General features: G+C 42.7%; 1 protein-coding gene across 2 annotated transcripts in view; it reads left to right on the plus strand.

The window, feature by feature from the left end:
* The window catches only part of plpp3 (phospholipid phosphatase 3), a 38,459-nt gene extending 29,221 nt beyond the window's left edge, over positions 1-9,238 (plus strand). For both annotated transcript variants that reach the window (XM_033622317.2, XM_033622318.2), the window contains exon 7: positions 6,974-9,238. In XM_033622317.2, the coding sequence (XP_033478208.1) occupies positions 6,974-7,102 (129 nt within the window). In that variant the 3' untranslated portion in view covers positions 7,103-9,238. The remainder of the gene's footprint in view (positions 1-6,973) is intronic.
* Positions 9,239-25,859: the final 16,621 nt, after the last annotated feature.

The raw sequence follows: 25,859 nt of genomic DNA on the forward strand, positions 1-25,859 counted from the left end.
TGCACGCTCTCTCACACACTCACACACACACACACACACACACACACAGCACACCAGTGTCCTTGAATGCCAGGATTATTCAAGCATCCAAAACAAGCAGAAATCAATGAGTAACAATAGACAGTAATGCTCTGGCAAAATCAGCACTCCTCCAGCTGGGCGAAGCTCCTGGACGACATCAGCTTTGACAAGAGGGGGAAAAAAGAATGTTCTCAGAAGTATGCTCAATGTATGAGCTTGACCTCTGGATGGGCAGATCTGGCAGGAGGAGCGAAGGGAGGGAAGTGACAGGAGAGAGAGTAGCCTTGTCTACATCTTGGCTCGGGATGAGCGTGGGTTTAATCCAACTCGGCTATTCCACAACCCTCAGAGAGACAGCTTAACACACAAACACACAGACGCACTGTTCACATCCACATGCATACACAACACATGTACATACGTATACACAGACGCACGCGCACTCATTTTGAAACCCCTGCCGATCAAGGAGGTGAGGTTAGTTTTACGATCCTTGACGCCCGTTCTGATTTGCCCAGTCTTAGTAGAAACACACATCTGTGAATACTTTAGCTCGGCTGTTTCAGCCTCTCAATGAGCAGCAGAGCAGAAAGGACCTGACAGGAGATGAGTGGAGGCAGGACAGAGGCAGTATGAAGCCTGTTTGCCTGAAAAAAGCCAGCAGAAAGAACTAAATCAAAGCATGAACATACTTGGATCTTATGTTAACAAGTGTGCAGGTTCCAGTCATTGATCTTTTAAATGTCGAGTTTGAAATATAAGAGCAAAAGCACGAGTTCACACTTTGAAATCAGAGATGTTCAGAGCACTGAAACAGTCTTTTAAATGTCTCCGCTTGGATCTGCTACATGTCCTCTTGATGTACAGTGATAGTTGTTCATAAGTGTGCCTTTGATTTGTCTTTGAAGGTCACTGAGAATACACTGTAACAACATGACGAAGGCTTTGAGGGTTCAGTCTGTATCCCATACTGGTTGTAGAAGCAGCTTTGTTGTTGGAGAACTTTGGGCGTCATTTACCCACTGTTCTTAAGAAGACATTTCTTCTTGAAACTTAGTTTTCTCCAAAGTTTTCTTATTTGGGATTTGTTCTTGGGTAAGATCAGACTCTACACACTCTCAAGAGCATTGTTACACACACTTTGTGCTGAAATGTTTGTGCACAACAATAATATTTGTATAATTTACAATACTTATAAATAGTTATGTTGTATCACTTTACAAAAACCATTATGGTCTTTAAAGGCCCTGACACACCAAGCTAACCATCGTCTGTTGGTCAAAGTTGGGCCGTTGGTGAGCGTTTGCCACCCTCATCAGTGAGGTATGTCCTGCACCATTGGCCCTTGTTGGTGCTAGTTGGCGCTAGTTGGCTTTTTTTCCGTCAATTCAGTTGTTGAATCAGCGTTATCAGTTCAGCTTAGTGCACAAGAAGAGAAACGAAAGTGAGGAAAGTAAACAAAGAGTTAACATCAAGAGGGATTGAGATCAAAACACACTTGTTCCATTAGGCAAGATTAGTTTTCTTTAGCCTTTGCGCTTTTTAGCAGGAACGTTTTGGTTCGTGGTTCTGCTTCTTCTTCATCTTATTCGTCCTTTTCTTCTATTTCTGTGGGTGCACACGGCCCTGCAGTCTCATGCCCTTTTATGGGGATTGGCGGGCTGTTTACCTTTGCTGGCACGTGCATTAAACTTACAGGGACAATAAGATTCATCATTACGAGAACACATGTACGAACAGTTCTGCTGTCTTAGACCACGTCATGACAAAGACTTTTCTCGGGACCTTTCTTCAAATTTTAGAAATAAAACTTAGGAAGATATTGGTGAATATGACCCCTGTAGCCAATCATTCTCATAAGATGCTTCCATGAAGCAGTTGATATTTAAGAGCCCCATGGCAGCTTGGGTAATGTGGTCCATAAATCTTTCCTGAGCTTGCGTACGTACAGTGGAGACATGGAGACAGCAGCCTCCGGACACTCACACTGCACTTGTCCTGATACAAAAGTCTGATTCAAAGAACAAAAGAACGCAGTGGTGCAAATTATTGGATTTTCACGTCAGTCCCAAGTGTGTGATTGTGAACAATTGTTCTAAATATCACATGATGAGTTATACAGTATAGCCTTGTGGAAAAGTATCTTCCTTTCCAAATACATTTGAGTAATTGGCTGTAGAGAATTGTATTATTCCATGACTTTATTGTCAGGGCTATTCCAGGTTTCCCCAGGCTACCGTTACCTCTTTAATCCCACTGTTCTCCGTGTTGAGTGCCAGTAAATGAACAATACAAACCTGAGGCAGGAATGAACACATTCATGTGTAGTGACGTGTTCGACTGCGGCTTTGCTGTAAGTTAATTGCTGCTTTGTCTTTCCTCACATTTGATGACAGATGGTGCCTGAGTCAGATACATTAAGAGTTTTTTTTGTTAAGAATATGTAGATGAATGTCTGTTTTGAGTCAGACTCCAGACTCTGTCTGCAGGGCTCTGATCCAGAGATTCAAGGAACCACAACAGGAAGTGGTCCGTCTGTCCTACCTGGCACTTCCTTTCAGACGCAGTGACCTACTTTTCAACATGTGTGGTAACAAAGGTCAAAAGGGCCCAATCCAGCAGGAAGCAGCTGTCCGAAAGCTGGGGCAGCGCTTTTCGAGGTTCATTGTCACAGTAAAGAGGAGTCGGGTCAGGCATTAAAGGAGGAGAGGGCAAGAGGATGCTGTCCCTCCCTCTCTGTTTTAAACACACAAGGACAAGCTGGACATGCTCAGGGTCTCAAATGTTAAAGCTGCGTGGTCAGTGAACTTGTGTAGAAGCAGGAAGTCATTTTTTTTATCACGCAACTCAAGTCTCTAAATTCTGAATTATATGCGCAGTGCAAACAGTTAAAGGTCCAGTGTGCAGGATTTATGGGGAAGATAATATAATAGGCATGTTTTGTTTCATGTATAACCATCTGAAAATAAGGCTGCTTTCACACCTGCCCTGTTTGGTTCGGTTTAGTCAAGCTCAAGTTTGTTTGCCCCCTCAGTGCGGTTCGTTTGGGCAGGTGTGAATACAGCAATCACACTCAGGTGTGCACCAAAACAACCAGACTGAGACCTTCTTGAAGAGGTGGTCTCAGTCCGGTTATAAACGAACTCTGGTGTTCATTTGTGGTGAGAAGGTGTTCCGACCTGGATGTGAACCAGCTGCAGTCACATGACACATTGTTTGGGTTAAACATGAGCATGTTACAGTCCTGGAGGATTATTAATGTGCACCTCCTCCTGTACTGCCTTAATATGCACATTCAGCACATCCAATGCACCAAAACATTGTTTTCTAGTTGGAGCCGCACCTCGTTTTCAAACTGTATGGTTTGACTAAAATGAACAATGACAGCAATATAGTCCACGATGAGCAGCGCTAAAATCAACCTGCGTAGTTGTCCCTCCATTGTGACATTAGAAAGTGTCACATTTATCTTGCAAGTATACTCTTCTTCAATGCTTTTTCCCACATGGAAATTCTGACCAATCAAGAGCAGCTTTCTCGCAGAAGGCATTTGATCTGGTCTGCTTGTAAATGTTGCCGTGAGAACACGAACCAACTCTAGGCAATTATACAACTTTGGAACAAAATGAATCCCTGATTTGGACCAAAGCAAGACAACTCCAGGTCTCTAGGTCTGAGAGCACCTTAAGAATCATCATGTTTTTGTTTCCTCAGAATCTACATAGAGAGCGGGTCAACATCCATGGAGTCTCTGGGTTTGAATCACCTAATCCGTTTGTTTAGAGAGGGAGAGACCTCTGCAGATAAATTGGCTCCTGGTGAAAACCTTCTGAACACTGAAGAAATCCTAACCGGGAATATATGCTTGGCACACGGGAGAATTTTCAGCAGGTTGCAATCTGCAGTCCTCACTGCTAGTTGCCACAAAATCCCACACTAGACCTTTTAACTTACTTAAAAAACTTGACATTTGACATTGCGAGACATGCAGTCATTTGATATTTCCTCACAAATGTGTCAGAGTTCCATCCTCTGACCTATATTGGCTGAATGCATTAACCGATGTATTGTGTGGTTAGGCTGCAGATATATTCATAATTGGTTTCATGTGCGTGCGAACAAATTCACTGGCGGGGGTCTGGTGAGTAATGATGGTTTTTTAGAAATTCGCAGTTCCTGCAAGGTACTGCACTCACTTCCTGTGTGACTCACTTACTTAATGTGTAAGGCTTGATATTTAAATAGTGGTTAAGGACAATTAGAGGCAAACTCTCTCTCTCTCACACACACACACACACACACACACACACACACATATATGTATTCATATTCAGTACATGCACTGTTTTTTTTCCTGCAGTAGAAGCCTAACTGCTGAGTCTGCATCTCTTAACACAAAAGAACTGGAGGCTGTGTGTGTTTGCATACATCATGCACAGGAAGTGGCGAGGTCGTGATAAGCCTTCCACCATGGCAGGTTCAGGGGCGATAGGTTGGAGGTCGGTGACGCGGCAGCAAGGCCCACTATGATTGGACGCCGAGCATCCCCGAGGGGAAATGAGCTCAGGATGTTTCCAAGGACGGGTGATTCTCAGAGATATGACTTCACATCATATCCCCCCACACTGCACTAATTATATCATATATGATATACCATATTATGATGCACAGAAGACGCTGTGCAAACTAACGGCTGTACAGACAAAGAGCCCTTTTAAAGCCTTGAAAGCAGCTGTGTGTTAAGGAGGAATCTGTATACGACTGATGTCATCTATGAGTCAGAGGTCACCAGTGAAGGTCTTTATGGTCAGTAAATGTCAAGCTGTAATAGAGGAGAATGTCTTTGTATCGAGTGAGTCTTTGTTTTATAAATAGATCACCGGCTGTGTGTTGACCATGGCCACTCGTATATGTTTCTCCGTATGAGACCAGCATGTATTTTCACTGCGTATTTTCTCCCATGAGAGTTATCCGTGCTGTTTTCTTGGAGGAGCTGGTGCCCAGTCGGCTCTCTTTCTCAGAGCTCGCTGTTGAATGGCAGCTCCCCCCTCTTGGCCCTCCCTCCTCCTCGTCTCCCTGGCACAGGCCCTCTGCTCGCCCTCGACTGGCAGCATGGAAGGAAAAGCTGCTGCGCCTGCCAATTATGTGTGTGTGTTTGTGTGCGAGTCCGCAGCTGAAGCCACTGTTGCTCATGACTGACCCCAGACCCTTGTAAGTGGAAACGGTAATCCACTCTTTCAGTGGACAGTAGTTTCCATGGTCCCACTTCCTGTCCACCCCTGCCCATTTTCCTGTTTGACATATGATGTCATCAGGATCTCAGGAAGAGATTTCTTTTCTGCCTCTTTTTTTTTTTTCTCCAGCATCCTTCGTTTGCCACCAGCAGCTGCCAGGCTGACCTCAGAGTTGATGTAAAGGGGGAATTCACCCCTGGCATCATTTAATAGCGGATTAGCTCGGGTTCACTACGTTTGATTGTCAGTTTAGAGTGAGTTACACTAAGATCACTTCCTTCAGCCAGATTACTCAACGCTGCTCGTTTGGGGATTGCACAAAGGGTGGCACTTCTCATCATGGCATCATAAAGTAATGCAACATTCCCTTTTACACTTCTCGCCATGCAGACATTAACAACACGTGGGTGTACATACACATTAGCCCTGTTCAGACCTGCTGTGTTTTACCCAGACTGTTTCCAGACCCAGCTAATGGGTGCAGTTCACACCTGTTATTAAATTAATCTGACATTTCACTTGCGCAATTAGATTTTTTTTCTTGTGTAGAGAGTGTAGCTGCTGTTAATCCGAGAAAAAAACATGTTTGAGCCCAGCCTCAGAGCCAAGAGGAGACACATGGTGGTTATTTGGTAACTTGGGAGTTGTCTGGCATAGGCAAATCGGCTGAGATAGGTTTATCATGACCGATGCAAACTACAATGAAAACTCTTCTGTCCTTGAATGTGGTGCATTTGCATTAAAACCGAACTGCTAAACTGGACACACATGCCCGAAAAACAGCTTCATATTTGGTTTGAGCCACTGGATCCCGTCTTTATCATCTCCGCCAGGTATAAGTTAGGTGGTTTGGTTGAGTGCGTGTGTTTCTGTCTGTCTGCGTGCAGCTAATCTCACAAACTACAGGACCAGACAGCCTAATATTTTATGTGCACATTTATGACTGTATACTTCAGGATCTTCATGGTTGTGGTGATTCACAATTGTCTTACATCATCATTTTCTGCTGACTCCTCACTCTTCATCAGCCTGTAGGGGCTATCAAGTCCTCAACAACATCACATAGCATAAACATTGAGCAAAAGGCATTTCTGACAGTCGGCTCAGCTAAAAACAAGAAGCCACAATATTTCAGGTCTCATTTTGGTCTTTGTTGTGGCTCAAAAGCTGACATCCAGAGAAAAGTTCAGTCTCATTTTAAACCAGAGCGTCTTCAAATTAATTCCATACTTGGTTTGTTATGAACCAGTAAGTCAGACATGATAGGAGATTTTTTTTTGCCACAATCATGGCCATAAAGGAGCCAGGAGGGACAATTTAACCAGGCGCAACCATTCTGAATGGACCGCAAGTGACTCGCAAACATGTCAAGTTTGTAAAAAACACGCTTCATTTTTAAGTACAGTGAGTTTTTGGCACAAAGCTATTTGAAGTGCTTTGAAGTGCGATTTCCTGCTGTAGAGCGAGTGCATAATGGACAGCTACTTCACAGAGGCAGCAAACTAGCTCAACAACGTGGCGAAACGTAGTTATGACACTGAATATAATAAACTTTGTGGATCTTGAAGTGATGGACCCTGTGGCTGCACCAGTTGGGAGCCACTGGTCTAGAGTGGCCACATGCTGAGAGCACTTTGGGATGATGTAGTCCCTCTTGTTTTCCTCTGATTCTTTATGTCTTCTCTGTTTCCTCACCTCTCTCTCCCTCCGTCCACCAGGTGTTCTACGTGTCAGACCTGTTTAAGCCCCGGGTGAAGCCAGCCACGCCCCCGCCCTCCCCGATCAAGAAGGAGCTGCTCCCTTCTTCCGACATCATCGAGAGGAACAACCACCACAACATGGTGTGAGAGAGGCCGCGACTACTTCCTGCGACCGAGGAGCCAATCACAGCGCTGCTCACCTCCCATCGGACAGTAGAATGTAGCGACGAGAGACTGTAGCTGCTTCTCAAACGGCACCCTCCTCCCTTTTCTGCGGCGCCCAGCGAGGCGCTGTGTGGACTAGGGTGTCAGATTTGAGATTTGCACAGCAGAGTCCACTCTCACTATCCAGACATTTTTTATTTACTATTATGTCAACTACTAATCAACATTTGAGCCCATCATTTTGAGCACAAACAGAAAAGAATTGGAAGCTAAAAGGCAAAACGAATTAAGAAATTGACTTGACAGGCAGAGCTGAGGGTGTGGAGGTTTGATGGAAGTGTAACCTCATGAAGGGAAAACACTTGTGAAGAAAAACAAATGAAGAAAAGACACAAAAAAAGACAAACCCCCTGCCTAGGGAGAGAGGGGGTCCCAGTGATGCTTCCTCTCTGAACTCTCTGTGGCCTTGGAACATCGTAGGACAACAACTTCCTTTGCTATGGGAAGGATATTACTGCAATAACTAGCAGCATAGAAATATTAACAGTATAGAAAAATATAACTTATAGCACTGTTCATTGTCCATTATCACCACTTGCTGCCTGAGACGTCAAACTGACAGAAAACTTGATGATGCTGACACACACGAGACAGAAATATCGACTCCTGGAAGCTGAGCGAGCCTGAAGTGGTTGTTTCATAAGACTCCATCCTCAGGCAGGATAAAGTTAGCATAACATGGCTTCTATAACAATAACCCTGCACCAGTAGGTCCACTGTAAGGATCATATACTGATCTTTTAAGGCCGTTGTAACAGAGCAGAGCAGTCCGTCGGCTGTCTTTCTTCTTAAATAACCTGTGTCTTTAAGAAGTGAAGCGACCTCATATACCTCTGTCTCCAGATCAGCACGTCAAGCTTTTTGCAGTGGACTCTCAGAGCGGCCCAAACCCGGGATGTTGCATTTCTTGAGGGTTAGATGTAGTAAAAGGGGGGATGTATTCTGTGGAAGGAGGGAGGCAGATCTCACAGCCACCCAGCACCTGTACAAGAGGCGTGGCTGTGCCATGCCACTTCCTGGTGTTGGGGAGGGGGCATCTGTTTGGCTTCCATAACAGGAAGTGGACGGGTGGACAGAGTGAAGGGGTGCGGGCTGTCACCATGGAAAGCGGGTGATGAATTACAGCTAAGCTGGCACATTATTTTGGGATGATTTGGGCTCTTTCCGCTGGCAGGGAGGGGCTCTCACCCACCCAATCACTCATTGGCGATGGATGTTTGTCTCTCAGTGTGTGTGTACACTCCTGTGCTTGTGTGGGTACGCTTGTGCTTGTACATGTACATCCTGTGTGTGTGAATGTGTGTACATATGTATGAGCGCTGTGAAAAGGAACCCCCCCACCTCTTGATAAACTACGTGTGTGTTTAGTAAAACACGCACACTGTCAGCTGTGCCAGGTGTGTTTGTGTGTATGTGTGTGTGTGCGTGTATGCGTGTGTGTGAGAGCGAGAGCAGGTGAGAGTTATAAAAACTGTGGATCTAATATTTTTATTCTTTGCTAAGAAGCATCTTTTAACCTTGTATGTTTATAGCAAGTCCCTGTATAATCACTAACAGTTGTACAGTACAGACACAGAAGCCCTTTTTATTTTACAGCCGACTCAGATATCCTCCTCCAACAACACACTCCGCCATGTTGCACATCTTTCTCATCGTATAGTCCGTCCTATCATTTCACCAAGCCGTTTTCACTCTTTTTATAAATATATAAATAATGTATAGATCACTAAAATTAACTCTGTAAGATATTGTTTCTTAACATGTTTAGATATATCCACTATGATTACAGACCTGTGTTCTCTACAAAATGCTGCTTAAAAAGCATCGATTGACAGATTTTTGTATCTAGATAACTAAACTATTGTAGATTGTTATAGTTACGTTTGTAATATGCATTCAACAAAAAATACACCCACATTTGTATTAAAATTCAATATTAGTATTTTTGTATTGTCTCGTTTTTTTGTACAAAGACATAGTTGCAATGCTGTTTTTTCTGCTAAATGTACTTAGCTCTAATACATGTGCTTTTAAATAAAAAGCTCATTATGAACACAACTTTTGGTTTGTCTTCCCTGTTGATCCTGCAAATGCATGTTTAGATTATGTTAGTTTTGTACAGCTTGATGGATTCTTTTGAATATTTGCAGCTGGAAATGATCCCTTTGCTTTCCCCATTCACAAGACAATATAAAAACTGCACACAACTACAAGTACATTTACCCAGGTATTTGCTTTATTACAAATTTTAGGGACTTACGTATAACAAGTACATTCTGCTGATAATACAGTCGACAGAAGAAAACATTGGTATGGGATGATGCTGCAAACCATGAATAAGTTCCATTTGCTTGTTTCAGACATATAGCAACATTTCTAAGGTGATGTGCCAGCTGACTTTGTCATTAGACGAAGGGGATGGTGGATGGCGTGTCACCAAGGCGAGATGCCTGCCAAGCTGCAAACCACTTGTCAACACCAACCAGCAACAAAACTGGTTGTCAGTATTGTTCCAGCAGGGATAGTGCTATGAAGAGCGATTGTTTTTTACTGAGACACTGCTGCATCTGCTGCTATAGTGGCATAAAAAAGAGGTTGTTTTTTACTAAGACAATGTTGCTTTTCCTGCTAGGATGGTGGCCTGCAAAGTGATTATTTTTTACGAAGACATCCCTGATTTCCTGCAAAAAAAAGCAGTTATTTTTACCGAGACATCACAACATCTCCTGCTGGTATAGCGGCACGAAAAGTGGTTATTTTGTACAGACATTGCTGTGTTTTCTGCCGGAATAGTGGCATCAAAACCAGGTATTTTAAGCCAAAACATGATCTTTTCTTAACCATGACTAAGGGGTTTTTGTGCCTAACCCAAACCACATTAACCACAGTGTTGTTAAAATAAAAAGTTCCACCGTATCTGCAACACAATAATGTACAAATTCAACATATCCACAGTTTGCAGAAATGTACAATGCCAATATTTTCTCTGGCGATTGGGTTGTTGCGATAGTGCTGCAGGGATAAAACCTGTAAGAGAGGATTTACAGTGTGTTTTGTGCTGTTGCTACTTTTACACACTGGAAGTGAAGGATCTGAGTACTACATTCCTCCACCACTGCTTAATATAGTGCCAATGAATATAGAAGCTGCAGAAGTAACACTTTTGCAGCGGCCTCACCGTGGCCTTAGTTCCTCTTGTCAAAAATACCACATGAAATACACAAATACGACACACACTTAGACATGGGCTCAGAAGTGTGTGTGATTTCACACTTGGGCAGACACCAGACCAGAGGGGCTGGCGTCACTGCGTGCATGTAAGTGTGAGTGTGTGCCATCATGGTTTGCCATTCTGATTGAAACAAGAAGTGTCATTTTCTCCACCACAACGTCTTTCAACCAGGGAGAGAAAAGCCTGAATGACACTTCTCAAGTGTGTGTCGCCCTCTTTTTGATAACACAGTGATTAAATTCAAAAGCTGCGCTGTAATCGTGCACAGCAGCACACCATTTAAACCGCATGTACACATAACAATATTAGGTATTTAACGGGAAATTTCAGTTTATTTCAACCTGTCTCCTATCGTCCTAAATTTGTTTCAAGTGACTAGTGACATAAAAATAATAGTTAGCATGTTGGCCGTTAGCCTAGATACAGCCGGGGTGTCAGACCTGTTAAAACGTAAGTGAACGGGCAACCTTCAAGTGCAAAGTTAGTCCACTAAACAAGCTTTTTTTCCACAAAGACCACCTCATATCGTTAGGATAAATGTCAGAGAACATATAGAAAACGACATGTAAACGTGTTGTCTTACCTTACCAGTGTGCTGCCATGTTTGTTTACCATCTAGCTCTGCTTTCCAAAGCGCGGCCGAAATATATCTGGCGAGAGGCATTCCTCTTCTGTGGGCACTGGGGCACAGCATTCACAGGTACACCACCAATCTCCAGAGCTACGCAGCCTTGCAGCAGCCATTCCTCCTCTCTCGTCCTCTACCTGTTGCGCCTCTCTCTCTCTCCTCCTCCGTTCTTCAATTTCACGAAGCTCTTCCTCAGTGTATTCTGGCTCAAATAAATAAGGGCGGCCATCAAACTCTGCAAAATCAAATTCCTCCTCCACAAAGTCGAAGTCTGGCAAAAAGTCAGCCATTATTCTATAAATCTTTCATAAAATAAATGAATGAACCTTTCAGGCTACTGTCCGGTTCTGCCTTCCAGCTGTTGCTGCTTGTTCTCGCGATATTTCAGGCACGGTATGAGATCGCTGCTTGTTCTCGCGATATTTCGGCCACGCTTTGGAAAGCAGAGCTAAATGGTAAACAAACATGGCAGCACACCGGTAAGGTAAGACAACACGTTTACATGTCGTTTTCTATATGTTCTCTGACATTTATCCTAATGATATGAGGCGGTCTTTGTGGAAAAAAAGCTTGTTTAGTGGACTAACTTTGCACTTGAAGGTTGCCCGTTCACTTATGTTTTAACAGGTCTGACGCTACTATGCGCCCCGGCTGTATCTAGGCTAACGGCTAACATGCTAACTATTATTCTATGTCACTAGTCACTTGAAACAAATTTAGGACGATAGGAGACGGGTTGAAATAAACCGAAATTTCCCTTTAACACATACATTTAAAACTTTTCTGAGTAGTTTTCATGCGAAACATGATGAGGAATAAAAGAAAGGAAAAAGTTAAAAAAGGAAGAAAGACTCAGACAAGAGCTGTCGAAGCAGTGAACGACTGGTACTTACTGTATGAGCTGAATGAGTAAAAAGGCAGTCACTTAGTGCAATCATTGGACTGATGTTATCATTATAGTGGCATGTGTGTTTCCCCTCAGTGTCCTGTAAAGTGCAGTCTTTTATTGACAGTGACAGTACAGCTGGTCTGAGGTCAGTTGTAAAAAACAGCACCAAACTGAGATTTACGGTGCCTGTGAACAGCTGGTAGGCCTGGGGTCAGCCATGCGTGGCTGTAATAGTAGAGGGCCTGCTGCCGAGGCAGAGAGGCCCATGTTGTGGTCTTGTTTGGCAGCAGTGGAGCAGAGCAGAGCTGGCACGGGGCCGTCACAGGGAGGCCAAGGCATTACATAGTACCGTACCTCTCTCAGCGTAATGGGTGTGTGTGTGTGTGCTGCATCACATACTGCACAGAACATCCACTCACTGTTCTCATTTACATGAAGCTGATGTTTCCGTCATCTTAGTGTCCAAACGTGTATATATAAAAAAGGCGAGTTCCTGTTGGCATGTGGAAACCTTGTCGCTCTGTCGGTAATGTTGACATTTTAACACAAGTTGGATGGATTATGTCCTCTGTGGGCTGAGGAATTCCTCCACCCTTGGTCTTATAAAAGCTCTTCAAAACCCCTTTGGATAATCTACAGAATGCACCGTGGTCACGTTAAAAACAAGCCAGTTTTTCCTCAGTTTATATATTGGAGACACAGCTTCCACCACACGCTAATGCTTCTGCAAATATGAAGCTTTCACGCATAGTGGTCACTACAAAGGACACAGATTAAAAGCCCATTTCCTTGAATATGCATGGCTTTTGATGCCGTAGTTGAACAGCAATCATCAAAGTGGTCATCCCATACACTGCCACCCGTTGGCCAGCCTTTATAGGTGCAACACAAATCTTTTGAAAAACCAAGATGGCCGACGGAGGGACGGAGGGAACGCAATGCTCACCAGCTCATGCCAATACTTCCACAGCAGGAGACAGACCCCTGTAGGTAAGTCAAATTCAGCAACATCAAGTAACATCTAATGCCTACCAGACACCAGAGGACTGTGACAAGACTTTCTGTTGACTTTTGACACACTGTAGTCTCACACTCTTTCGCATCTACACACAATGTGAATTTTTAGTCACACATTTGCAGATCTTGCAGAGTCACGTGCAAGATTACAATTAGATTCCTTTTGAGATTATTTCCCATCTTGCTGCTGGTGGAAAATGTTATACCAAAGCCCGTTTTAAGAAATGTGACATATCAACAATCAACTTTATGTGTCTGCAAAAACACCTAACTCTAGAAACACAAGATAAAAGGTGTCACATGTCAGCAGTATTCTTGTCCGTTCGGCATCAATCTGGTTGATAAAGATAAACAGTATTTGTGCACAGAGTCGCCTCAACTCGCTACCAGCCTCTGCGTGTTAGCTGGTGGATCAGATACACACTGAATTAAAACACGGCCTCTTGTTAACTCTATGTACGAGAGAACTGAGAATTGTTCACTTGCACTTCCCCGAAGTGCCCTCCATGTTTACTGCCTGTTTGCTGCTTCCTGTTTGCTGCTGGAGTGAGTGCCCATCATTGAGCTTCACTATTTGCATGAGCCAAGACTAAAAACTTACAATGATACTTAACATGTTTGATCATACTGGAATGTCAAGATGAGAAAAAGACTGACTTAAGAGAGCTCAGAATTTTATGACCACCTCACACCAAACACATAAGATCATGGGAGCATGTGACAACTCCCGCAGAGCTCTCATGATATATATGAACATTGTCTGTGACAGGGAAATCACTTGAAAATTGGTTTGTTGTAAGGCCTGCATAAAGAAAAATACAACTTCTAAGTTAAAATTCCCAAGTACTAATTTTATGTGTGGAGAGAACCAGGAATAATCATCATCATGCATTGCCTTACATCATACAGTCACTGACTGATGATGCTTGTGGCAGTGATGATGATGAATACCTGCATATGCTATCAGTAGTGACAGTGGAGCTGAGGGAGCAATAACCCAATTGCCAGGAAAAATGTTGCCACTATATGTTTCTGCAAACCACAAATATGTTACATTTGCATGCTAATATGTAGTGGATATATTAAAGCAATGCTGTGGTTAACGGGTGGTTAGGCTTAGGCATAAAAACCACTTGGTTATGGTTAGGAAAATTCCATGTTTTGGCTTAAAGTATCCAATTCTGAGGGCATAATCCTGCTGGAAAATCAATGATGTGTCGGTTACAAACAACCACCTTTTGTGCCACTACCCCAGCTGGAAAAACGGTAACAAGACACTAAAAACACCCACATTTGGTGCCTAATAAGCCACTGGAAACACAGCAATAACTCACTGAATCTCAACCAGTTTTGTTGTTTGTTGGTCTCCAGCGGTGGTCTGCAGCTTGGAAAGCTTCTCGTCTACAACACCATCCTCCTCCGTTAGTAGGGAATGTGAGCTGGGTTTAGACCATCATGAGACAGCTTAGTTTTATTCTCCTGATGACAAAGTCAGCTTATATCATATGTTACTTAAGAAATGTTGATATGATACGTATGTACCACCATTATCTTCTGGCAACTGGGCTGTGAGCTGAGGAGGCAGATGCTTGAACAGTATTACAATATGTTATATTTGTATATATGGGTATTAATTTGTAAACTAGAGTACCAGCATTATAGATATATTTTAAGTTATAGTTTTCACAAATTAATCATTTTATTCAGTGGGTTGTTAAATACATATTTAAATGAATGTTTCCAGGGCAACTGAGGCTCAGCGATAGAGCAGGTCGTCCACTAATCAGAGGTTCAGTGGTTCGATGCCCAGCTCCTCTTGTCCACATGTTGTAGTATCCTTGAGCGAGATACTGAAGCACAATTTGTAAGTGAGTTAAAAACTGTGTAGAAAGGTGGCACCTTACCATCAGCGTATGAATGTCCATCCATCCATTTTCTAACTGCTTATCCTCTTGAGGGTCGCAGGGGGGTGGAGCCTATCCCAGCTGACACTGGGCGAGAGGCAGGGTTCACCCTGGACAGGTCACCAGACTATCGCAGGGCTGAGAGTCACCAATTAATTTATCCCCAATCTGCATTGGGATCAAACCAGGAACCCTCTTGCTGTGAGGCGACAGTGCTAACCACCACACCACCATGCCACCCAGCGTATGAATGTGCACTCTGCAAAATGATTCATGGCGTTAGTGGATAATGCTTGAAATAAATAAAGAATTTTTTTTAGCATTAAAGAAATACATTTCTCACATTTTTGTGTTTAGGTAAGTTGACAATTATTTTAAGACGTTGGTGGAAGCCAAAAACAATTTTGAAATTTCTGAGTAGGATTGATTTAGAATAATAAGTTATAATATTTTGAATAAAGTAATTTGATCATTAAATATTGTCACAACTTTTGGATAAATATTACGTTAGTTCAACTCAATTAAGCTTTTCTTTGCACTTTGGCTGCACTAAACTAAGTTGGTTTGTCAGTTGTAAAAGACTCATTGGATTTACTCAATAATGCCAGAGTTGGCACTACTTAAAAAGATGCATGCAAACTGTTAACTTAATTTGTAAAAGCTGAGCCAGTGTGTGTGAATGGGTGAATGTGATGTAGTGTAAAAAGTGCTTTGAGTGGTCGGAAGACTAATAAGATGTTATCCAAGTGCAAGTCCATTTACCATTTAGTTAAAACCTCAAACCTGCACATGTGAAAAGAATCTTGAAAAACACATATTTAAATATACATTACAATATATTTTCTATGCCTAAAGAGAAATAAAAACACTAAGGGAAATAAAAATTCCCATCTAAGGTTACCATAATAAAAGGGCTTTCATCAAGTCAACATGCAACATAACTGAGTAATACAGCCAATTAAACATTTTTGATACACTCAAATGTAAATAAAGTGTCATTTGACAGCTGGTAAGTGTCAGCGGCGAGTTAACCCCGTTCTGCTCAACTGGACTTTGTTAGAGATTCCAGTATAATTGCTGTGGAAAACCTTTCCTTTCTGAGAAGACGCCTGACAGATTGATAACATATGTGTCCACATGCCATATGCACCAAATGACTGAACAGGGACATGGGTGAATATCACACAGGTCTGCAAAACGTTTGTCACAAGCAGGAATGCAGAATTAGAAAGTGGGAAATATTCATTTTAGTTTATATTTAACTCAGCACAGTGGCGGAGAGTCAGCATGTGTGTAAGTGGTTAGAGTGGCTCTCAGCTGGCGATTCCAAAACACAGTGGACTAACAGACTTCTCCTCATGCCATGTAGTGGTTGTAGTCAGAGAGCCCTGAGTGAAATGGTCCACTGGCACACATGATATAAAAAGCATCGCGGCATAACAAGAGTGCTACTGTAGGTGGCTCCGGTTTGGCCTGAACGTTGCGAGTGAGTGTGTGTTAGAGAGAGATGGAGCTGGGTTGCGGTGAGGGTGGCACCTCCAGGAGAGCCGTCCAGAGGCCTGGAGCTCTGAGGGCCTTTTCTCTGCAGCACGGTCCAGGGAGCAGAGAGGCAGCTGGGCCCGGGGAAGCACACAGGCTGGCCAGAGGAGAGCCAGAGGAGAGCCTGAGGAGCGCCAGAGGAGAGCAGTGTGGGTAGGGCTCTGCACTTCCTTAAAGGAAATGGGAGCAGAGACTCCCAGCAGTCAACTGTTTACAGTATGTCAGTGTCTGTTTTACACATGAGGTGTGTAGACATAATATGACCCACCCGCAGGACACAGAGTGGACAAAAAAATGAATCTAGTGTGCAAGAAAGAAAGAGAAAGAGAAACACTTTGTGTCACATTCCACCTCCTGACTGAAATGTTTTCCATCCTGACATGACCAACTGAAACAGAATGATAAAGAACAGCAACAGCTTCCTCTGCCACCTGCACCCCTGCCCTGCTGTGTCACCTCGGATTTCACAGAAGGAATAATTTCCTTAACTCAACATAAACAGACACGTTGGGAAAATGGAGCAGCTTTTAAATAAATGACAAGTGTCGACTGATTTTGTAAAGTATTAACCCAGTTTTTGGTCTATCTGCAGTATTATATGTGTTTCAGTGGTTAAAATAAGGACACGGTGGGGTGTCAGTCAGAAGGAACATGTGTAGGCAGCAGGAGGATTAATACTTATAGGATTAATGCCATGTTTTTATGATGATGATCCGGCATGAGAACAGTACGTCTTTGTTCCAGCTAGAGAGATATTTTGGAGCAATTTGATATGAATGAAAATCCAGTGAGTGTAAAACGGAGTCAGACATCAACCTCATGTTAATTGTGACAGACAGGAAGACTGGATTAACCTATTTCATGTGTTCTGATTTGAAAGGTTCATATTTGTGTGCGGAACAAACAGTAGGTGTAGTAATAGTAAGTTAGAGCAATGAGGAATATTCAGTTTGAAGTGTTTGTCAGGGTTTAGCTGTGGCTCTATGGATATCAATACCCGGCTCCTCTAGTCTGCACGTCAAAGTATCCTCAAGCAACATACTGAACCCCAAATTGCTCCTGATGGCTGTTTGATTGGTGTGTGAGTGTGTTAAACCACATCTTTCCAGAGTGAAGTATCTCAACAACTATTGTAAGGCTGTAGCCGTAAAGTCAACAATGAGGTGGACTAAATCTGTCGTGGGGTCTTGAGGTGCCTCCCAGAAAAAATTCAAACTTTGAAAACTAATATCCTAATATATTTTTTATCATAAGCAAGTACAGCTATATATTATACCATGCAAATATGCAATAAATCTGTTCCTTCAGGATTTTGCAGCCTTTTTTTTTGCATTGTTGAGGCCTAAATTGGCTGATTTCACGATAGCTTTTCTAAAAAACTTTTTGAGGCATTTATTTGCAATGAAATTAAGCAGGCAAGTGAAAATTGCAAAAATTCTTGTGATGCTGTCACAGATTTGGAACCTATTATGATGAGTGTTCAGCTTTCCGCCAACGATAAGCCGTTGTTGCTGTTCGACAGGGTGTCTCTCTGAGCTGGTCTCCCTCTGCTCGGTTAGCACAAGCTAACACAGCAGCAGCAGCAGCTAACATCCAACACAGAGCCATTAAACAGTCCCAACTATCCCACACCAACACCGAAACAGCTCAACTCTGTCATTAAACCCATTAATAACCGTTGGCTAACGTTAGCCATGTAATGCTAACAGTTAGCCCTGTCATTGTGTGTGTGACTCGCTGAGCTCACTCACGCAGCAGTGGTTTCATGATAATTAGAGACAGTAACTCCTTTTACACTGCCAGATTTTTGGCGAATGTTGGGCCGTTTTGCCGGCAAGCTGCAAGCGTTTAGACACACAGAGCCGGATTGGCGAGTTGATCTGAAGTGCCCAATTTTCCTCCTTGTAGGGTAGACATATTGGCAGAACCCTTTTAGTTTAAACAGAACGAGGTGCCCTTCCACCACAGGAGGGGCTGTTGATGACTTGTGGGAGGAAACATAAATATGCATAAACACATTAATAGTTTTCTCAATGCAACTGAATCGAACGCAACTGGACTTGGTTTTGTCTTAGAAGACGTTTCACCTCTTATCCAAGAGGCTTCATCAGTTCATGCTTGTCTGACTCGTCAGACTAGTTCCAGCCTAGTCAGACAAGCATGAACTGATGAAGCCTCTTGGATAAGAGGTGAAACGTCTTCTAAGACAAAACCAAGTCCAGTTGCATTCGATTCAGTTGCCTTGAGATAACTATGTCCTGGATGAATGAGAATATCCACAGGCACATTAATAGTTTGTTGCTGTGTGAATGTGTGGCTGATTTACTGCAGGTAACTTTGCTATGATATACAACATTAGTGCTGGTTGATTGATTAGCGCTTGCATAGTGGTTTCTTTTCACCAAAAATGTTTCCATTACAGACATTTTTTAGCGCAAAATAACGTATTGACGTTAATGTTTCCTTTTCATGCATGTCCTGACTGAAGTGAAGTGTTATTGTGGCACAGTTGTGCAGTGGTTAGCATTGTTGCCTCACAGCAAGAGGGTTCCTGGTTTGAACCCAGGGTGGGGGAGCCTTTCTGTGCAGAGTTTGCATTTTCCCCTGCGTCAGCGTAGGTTTCCTCCAGGTGCAGCTTCCTCCCACAGTCCAAAGACATGCAGGTTAATTGGTGACTCTAAATTGTCCGTAGGTGTGAATGTGAGTGTGAATGGTTGTCTGTCTCTATGTGTCAGCCCTGTGATAGTCTGATGACCTGTCCAGGGTGAACCCTGCCTCTCACCTAGTGTCAGCTGGGATAGGCTCCAGCTATAAGCAGTGACAGAAAATTAATGAATAAATGAACTTTGCTATGATAGCTAATATTAGTGATGGCTGATATATCAGCACTCACAAATTGGCCTATTTGTGTTACCCTTTCATTCTTTGTCCCAGAGGATGAATCCCATTGACTTTGGTGATCCCTGACTTTTTGTCCAGCACCATCAGCAGACCAAATGTTTCCCTTATCCAGTAAAATATCTGAACATCTGCTGAATTGGCTGAGTTTTGCACAGACATTCATGGTTCCCAAATGATGTATCCTAATTATTTTGGTGATCCCCTGACTTTTCCCTTTAGTGCCACCATGAGGTTCATATTTGTGGTTTTAACCATTGGATTGACTTGGTGCACACATTCAGACCTTTACGATTTGCCGTAAAGGAGCCTCGTTTCTGAAATGTAACTACTGCATGAATATAAAAACTAATTGCCTGCCTCACACGTAACAACACTATCCCTGTGTGACATAGTGTCTGTGCACGGGTGGTGAGCTGGATGGAAAAACAGGGAGAGGAGAGCGAAGGATAGAAAGTTAATAAATTTCACAGATGTCGGTTGCACACGGGGGTTAACAGGTGATTATGTCATTTTCATATAATCGGCCTGTGTCCACCTACTCTTCTGCACTCTGGTTCTCTCAGATCCACATTTTCTTCAACATGTCTTGCGAAGCCTCATTTAACTTCTTTACAAATATTGCGTCTGAGTTCGTGCGCAAGGATTCAGTCTTATTCACTAACCTAAATCCTCTTATTTTCAATTTGAACAACGTAAAAGCTGCATTACGTTTCACCTCATCCGTGACTCCCTGTATGGAAAAGACATCTCCCCCTCCCGTCAGTCCCCTGATGTCCCATATGGAGGAGTGGACAGGTCAGAAAAGGAGCACAGGGATTATGTTGCTCTGATCTTTTTACTAGACATGATTTTTACAGATGCAAAAAAAGTTTTATTGGTGGTTATTTCATTTTTTCTACTGACACAGAGATCATTGTACCAAACATCATGGTTAAGACCGAAACATCAAAAGGAAAAACCTAATGACATCTTGACCTCTTTGAATGCACACACACACATATAGAAACACACACTCACCACAGTCATCATCTCCACTGATGCAGTCAGGCAGGTTAAACAAATCCAGAGTGAAGTTTTCTATTGGTGTCTAGTTTCTTTAGAGCAGATGAAGGCCTGGAGAGATTAGAAAGAAAGGGGGACAGCGGATGAAGGGAGAGCAGTGACAGGTGAGGAGGAAATGGGGTAAGATGACTGCGATGCAGGCCTCTGTGATCCTTCAAATGTACAAAATGGAGTTAGGCAAGCGTCTCTCTCCCTCTTTCTCCTCTGCCTTGTTTTCTCTTCAAGGTTGCCAAAGGGAATTCTGTCATCCAGCCAAAGTTGCTTAAACCCCCGTGGATCACCTGCTCACGCAACCCCAGCACTCAAACCCATATTGCTCCCACATGCACACACACAAACAAAAACACATACATGCATTCTCCAGCAGCGCAGAGCCACTGGGTGATCACTGGGAGTCAGAGTACAGCTCAGTCCCTCTGGCTGCGATCCAGAGGCTGCTGCCTGATTTACTGGACATCCAGCGTGTGTCCGTGGAGCGTTTGCGTATCTGTTGTGTCATCCTGCAGGGAGCCAACTGTGAGCTCAACACTTGGGGACTATGCATCTGCCTCGCTGACAACAAGCTGAATACCTACTCCAGACATTTGGCCCATCCATTGTACTCGTAAAGATGTGATGTTGGCTCTGAGGAATTTACTGGAATTTGTGCGTATTCAGGTTGAAAGCTGTAATTTGACCGAATACAGTAAAGTAGGGGTTATAGATCGTGAAGCGCATGATTCAGTGCTGGTATCAGTTTGTCTTTCTCTGCAGGAATCAGAGGGTAACAGAGGAGAGTGCAGCTTTCTGCAAGGTTTCATAAGGTCAGACACGGGACTAGATCGAGGCAAGTTAGGGAATGTGATTTAGTATGTAACAAAACTCCCAAAGCTCATCTATCATCATCTACAATCTGGCCCAAGCTTATGTAAATGCATATACAGCATATGTGTGTGTATTCTTTTGTGTACGTGTGTGTTTCCACATTACCCTAACTGAACACTCATCCCAAATCTCTCTGGAGAATGTTGAAATACTTTTGCGGTGAATCTCCCCACACGTGATTCAAACTTAGTCTAATCTGCACCACATTGTTCTCAAAGGAGCTCCTAATGTCTCTGACCTAAAGTATTTTTATGCACATGCTCACACATAAACCTCAGGGTTGTGTTAGTTGTCAGATTGAGTCATTCCAGGTTCATGGGGTTCTATGAGAATTTAGTGACACTGCAATTTCTTACAACTGACAGCTCAGAGACAGCGACAGATAGATAGATACCAGAGCTAAATGCTGACACAGTAATGCTAACATGCTCATGTTAAGCAGATATAACTAATGTTTGCCATCTTTAGCGTGTTAGGATGCCAATATCAACTATCAGCGCTAAGCACAAAGTACAGCTGAGGCCGATGACAGTGTTTTGCATGTATTTGGTCAGAAACCAAAGTACTAGATGAATTCAAATTTTGACCTGATGGTGGGGCTAACTGGAAAGGTAGCTGGTTCATTCTCTGGGGACCATGATAGTGTGCACCAAATACAGCAATCTGTCCACTAAATGTTGAGATGTTTCAGCCTAAACAAAATGTAACCCTCACGGGAAAGCTAGGCTAACTTTGAGATCTCAAAATTGTGAGTTACAGACACTCCTTTTTCTGCATTCTGTTGACTTTTAAAGGATGAAAATAACAAAATATGTTAAAATTGACATTTTTTTATGTTAAAATACATTTAATTAGGGGCCCGGGCAGCCTAAGTTGCCAGGACCCTATTGTTTTGCTGCATGTTCTTCTTCTTCTTCCGAGGAAATCATACTTCCCATGCGCGAAAAATCACCAAACCTTGCACAAAGGTCCAGTCTCATGTCACATTGCCTCAGCTGCAAAAACAGGCCAATAGTCCTGATGGTGGCGCCACAGCAAGCCTCTAAAGTTCAAAATTTTGAAAATTCACAACAAATCAACCATATGTGCTACAGATTTGCAACTTTCACCAAAATGTAGCCACAATACTGAAGAAACTTTTGTACCTTTAAACCTACTGCAAATTATGAAGTCCATCACTCTGTTTTTTTCAAAAACAGTAAAACTTATTAAACCTATCTCCTCCCACAATTTTTGCTCAATTGACACCAAACTTGCTACAGAGCATCTTCAGACTGTCCTACACAAATGATCCACACAGATTTTTTGATTTATCGAAAATTGTGCCTACAGTGCATCAAAATGTTTGACTGTAAATGGTTCTTGCTAAATACATTTTCAATGTTCATTAAAAAAATGACAAAATTCTAGAGTCATGGTAGATGATGTTTGGAAAATATCAGAGTTTTATCTCAAAAACTGAATTTTTTACAGCATTTTGAATTTCGCTCTCATGCGAACAATTGGAGTCAATGTAAAAATGCCATTTTTAAACATCAGTTTTTCACTTATGGAGCCAATAAATCATTGTTAAAAACAAATTACCAACATCTCCATGCTGTCTAGATGCAATTTGTGTATTTTTGGATTTTTGTCTTAATAACTGAATTTTTGACAGCCCTTTGAAATCTGCTTTTACACACTAACAGCTGCTGTCTTGCACACTGGTGACTGGCTTAGTCAATTTGTGACATTTCTGTTTGCCAATTAGCTCAGTGAGATAGAGGATGGTTCTTGGTGTTGAAGATTGTGAGTTCAAGCCTCAGCTAAGGCAGAATGGACATTCTAATGTGAAAGTCCTATGTTAAGGCATCATGCTATGTGGATTAGAGACTACTATCATCCCTTGTCTCTTTTCCCTGTTTATTTGGCTTAGCTATCAGTCAATATGCAGAGTCTATCCAATAGCTACTTCTACATTTTAAAAAAATGTTTTCATCTTTGTCACCATGGATAATGTTTAGCTTTAAGCTAGATCAGGCCAGTTTGTTCATAATTGTTAGCAGTTAATGTTATTCTTACTTTCTTGTTCTTGAGTTTTTTCTTTCCTTTGTATATTATGAGTCCGATCACTTCAGCCACTCATCCTAAATTTGAAGGGCATGCCATAATTATATGATGTAACTTCTACGTTGTGATATGCTTTGTTTTAGTGTGTGTGTTGCTCAGAATTGCCTAATTTTGCCTTAAATTGCGCAGCAGCTATAATTTGGTTTGGTCTTTGGTTCATGACCCTGGTACTCAAGCAGAGTACTCAAGCAGAGTACCAGGGGAGGAGGGGAAGCCAGGCTGTAGGCTTGGCCCACACCAGGAACCCACAGCCAGCTGTCCTCCCTGGCCCACACACCACTTGTTCCTACATGCCAAAGCGAGGTGGAGCATGAAACTCAGGGTCTCTGGAAGACAGCTAAGTACCCCAGCATGGTGGAGGGCAAGCCGGGTCCCCCCCAACCCACAAAGCACCCCTCAATCCCTTAATACAGCATCCCATCAGATTTAAGCAGGGTGTATACTTCTGCGTCAAATCAATGCTGTACTTATGGTGTAGGCTCTGACGTGCACCTCCCCAGAAATGTAACTGCACATCATGGTGACGCAGACCTCCTGTCTGTTTCTGTAAACTGAAACCATTTCCCTCAGTGGAAACAAAGATTTTATTTACTTTAATTTCACAGATAAGAAACAATAAATTGTGAAGACAATAAAGCCTCCACAAAAATAGCATTTTAAGTCTTGTGTGTGATTTATCCTGGCTTCATATGAGCAGAGGAAATCTCCACTAGTTGGCTAATTTGCTAATTTACACAGTGTAAAATGCCATAGGCTTGTGCTAATGATGTTAGCAATTTGTATTTATTTGGAAAACGTGTTTAGTATAAGACAGTTGTTTTGTCAGTGAACCTTGTGAGTTGTAATGGAGCCGAATTTTGTAACCTTACCTTTATTAAATGTTACTGTTTTCGCTGGCTTCATATGAGTAGAGGAAATCTCTGCTAGCCGCTAGGCTAATTTATACAATGCAAAATGTCATAGGCTTGTGCTAATGTAAGACTGAATTTATATTTTATGGGTAAAAGTTACTGTTCTCATTGTATTATTGTTCACTGGAGCATTATTGAAGTATTGCCTGTATTTTTATGGCATGTGTTAGTGTCAGCCACTTGGCGGCGCTGTTGAAACAGCGGGTAATGTGGAGGTCAGATTTAGGGAGAAGGGGGAAGGAAAAACGGAGGAGAATCGTATGGCTGTTTTTGTGACCTGTGTTCAGAGACCGCACTAAACGTTATGAACAGAACCCAGTACGTTGTTGGACTCATTCATTCATGCACACACACCCACGTCGCTTACACTAATAACGTTAGCATGTTGTATTTGTGGGGAAAATGTGTCCAGAAAAAGACAAGGGCTTTGTCTGTGACTCTTGTGAGTTATAATGAAGCTGATTTGTGTACTTGTAATTGAAATTGTCTCTATTAAGCCATGTTTAAATTGTGTTTTGAATCATTTAAACTTTACAGCACCTTATAGAAACCCCACCGTCGACTAGTGTTTTGGAGGTGTAACTGCAGCAGACACGCCACCACACAAGTATAAATCCGCCTTTACGCACGCATAACATGGTCAGCACAGAGAAGGTGTCCAATGGCAGCCATGCCCAACTCATGTGGGCCTGATGGACGCCCCTCTCCAGTCCTGGAGGGTCAGAGAAGGACACAGAGAGGGAGAGGCAACAATAGGTTGGAAATAGTACCCTATTAGACTAGTAAGGCTTATAGACACTGTACAGTGCCAGAAACAGGCTGTGATAACAAAAAGGTGTGAAAATGTGTCATAAATTGGGAGAAATATTGGAGAACTGTGAGCCCAGGAGGAAACCGAGAGAGGAAAGTCTGCACCAAACTCATCAAGATACATCTTTTGGGAGCCATGAACGTCAAGATAGTTGTCAAGATATTTCAGTCTGTAGCAAAGTCATGGTCCAACCAACAGAGCCATCCCCACAGCCGTGCTAGCAGGCTAGCTCAAAACAAGACAAAAATTGTGAGGACTTGAGCAAAGACAACAAAAAGACAGGAGCAGACAGAGGAGTGCGAGTGAGGGATGAGAGACAGAAACAGATGAGCGTCGAAGACAGGGGGTCAGGGTGGCATGGACTGAGCAAAGGCCTTAACGTGAGATTACATGCTTGTCTCTGTTTGACCCCCAGTTAACTCCATGTTGTGCATGTCGGTGCTCCCAAAAGAGGTCCATTCCCACACTGTCATTGTATACGTGTGTGTAAATGTGTACTTATACTTGATACATAGAGGGGACCGAAACACTTTATAGCCAACAGAGTGGGGACATTTTTGGAAAGTGATTTTAAGGCCTGTTTGAGGGTCAAGACTTGGTTTTAAGGCTCAGGTTACGATTAGGTCATGTTAAGGCTAGGGAATGCATTATGTCAATGACGGTCCTCACAAAGATAGAAGTACAAGAATATGTGTGTCTGCATATGTGTGGGAGTGTGTATGTGTGTGTTTTTTCTCCAGTCTATGACCCATTTACAAAACTCCCTGACCACAAGTCACACATCTGAGTTACAGGAATCGACTCCTGGGTTT

Source organism: Epinephelus lanceolatus, chromosome 6, assembly GCF_041903045.1.
Source record: "Epinephelus lanceolatus isolate andai-2023 chromosome 6, ASM4190304v1, whole genome shotgun sequence".
In the NCBI taxonomy this organism is placed as follows: domain Eukaryota; kingdom Metazoa; phylum Chordata; class Actinopteri; order Perciformes; family Serranidae; genus Epinephelus; species Epinephelus lanceolatus.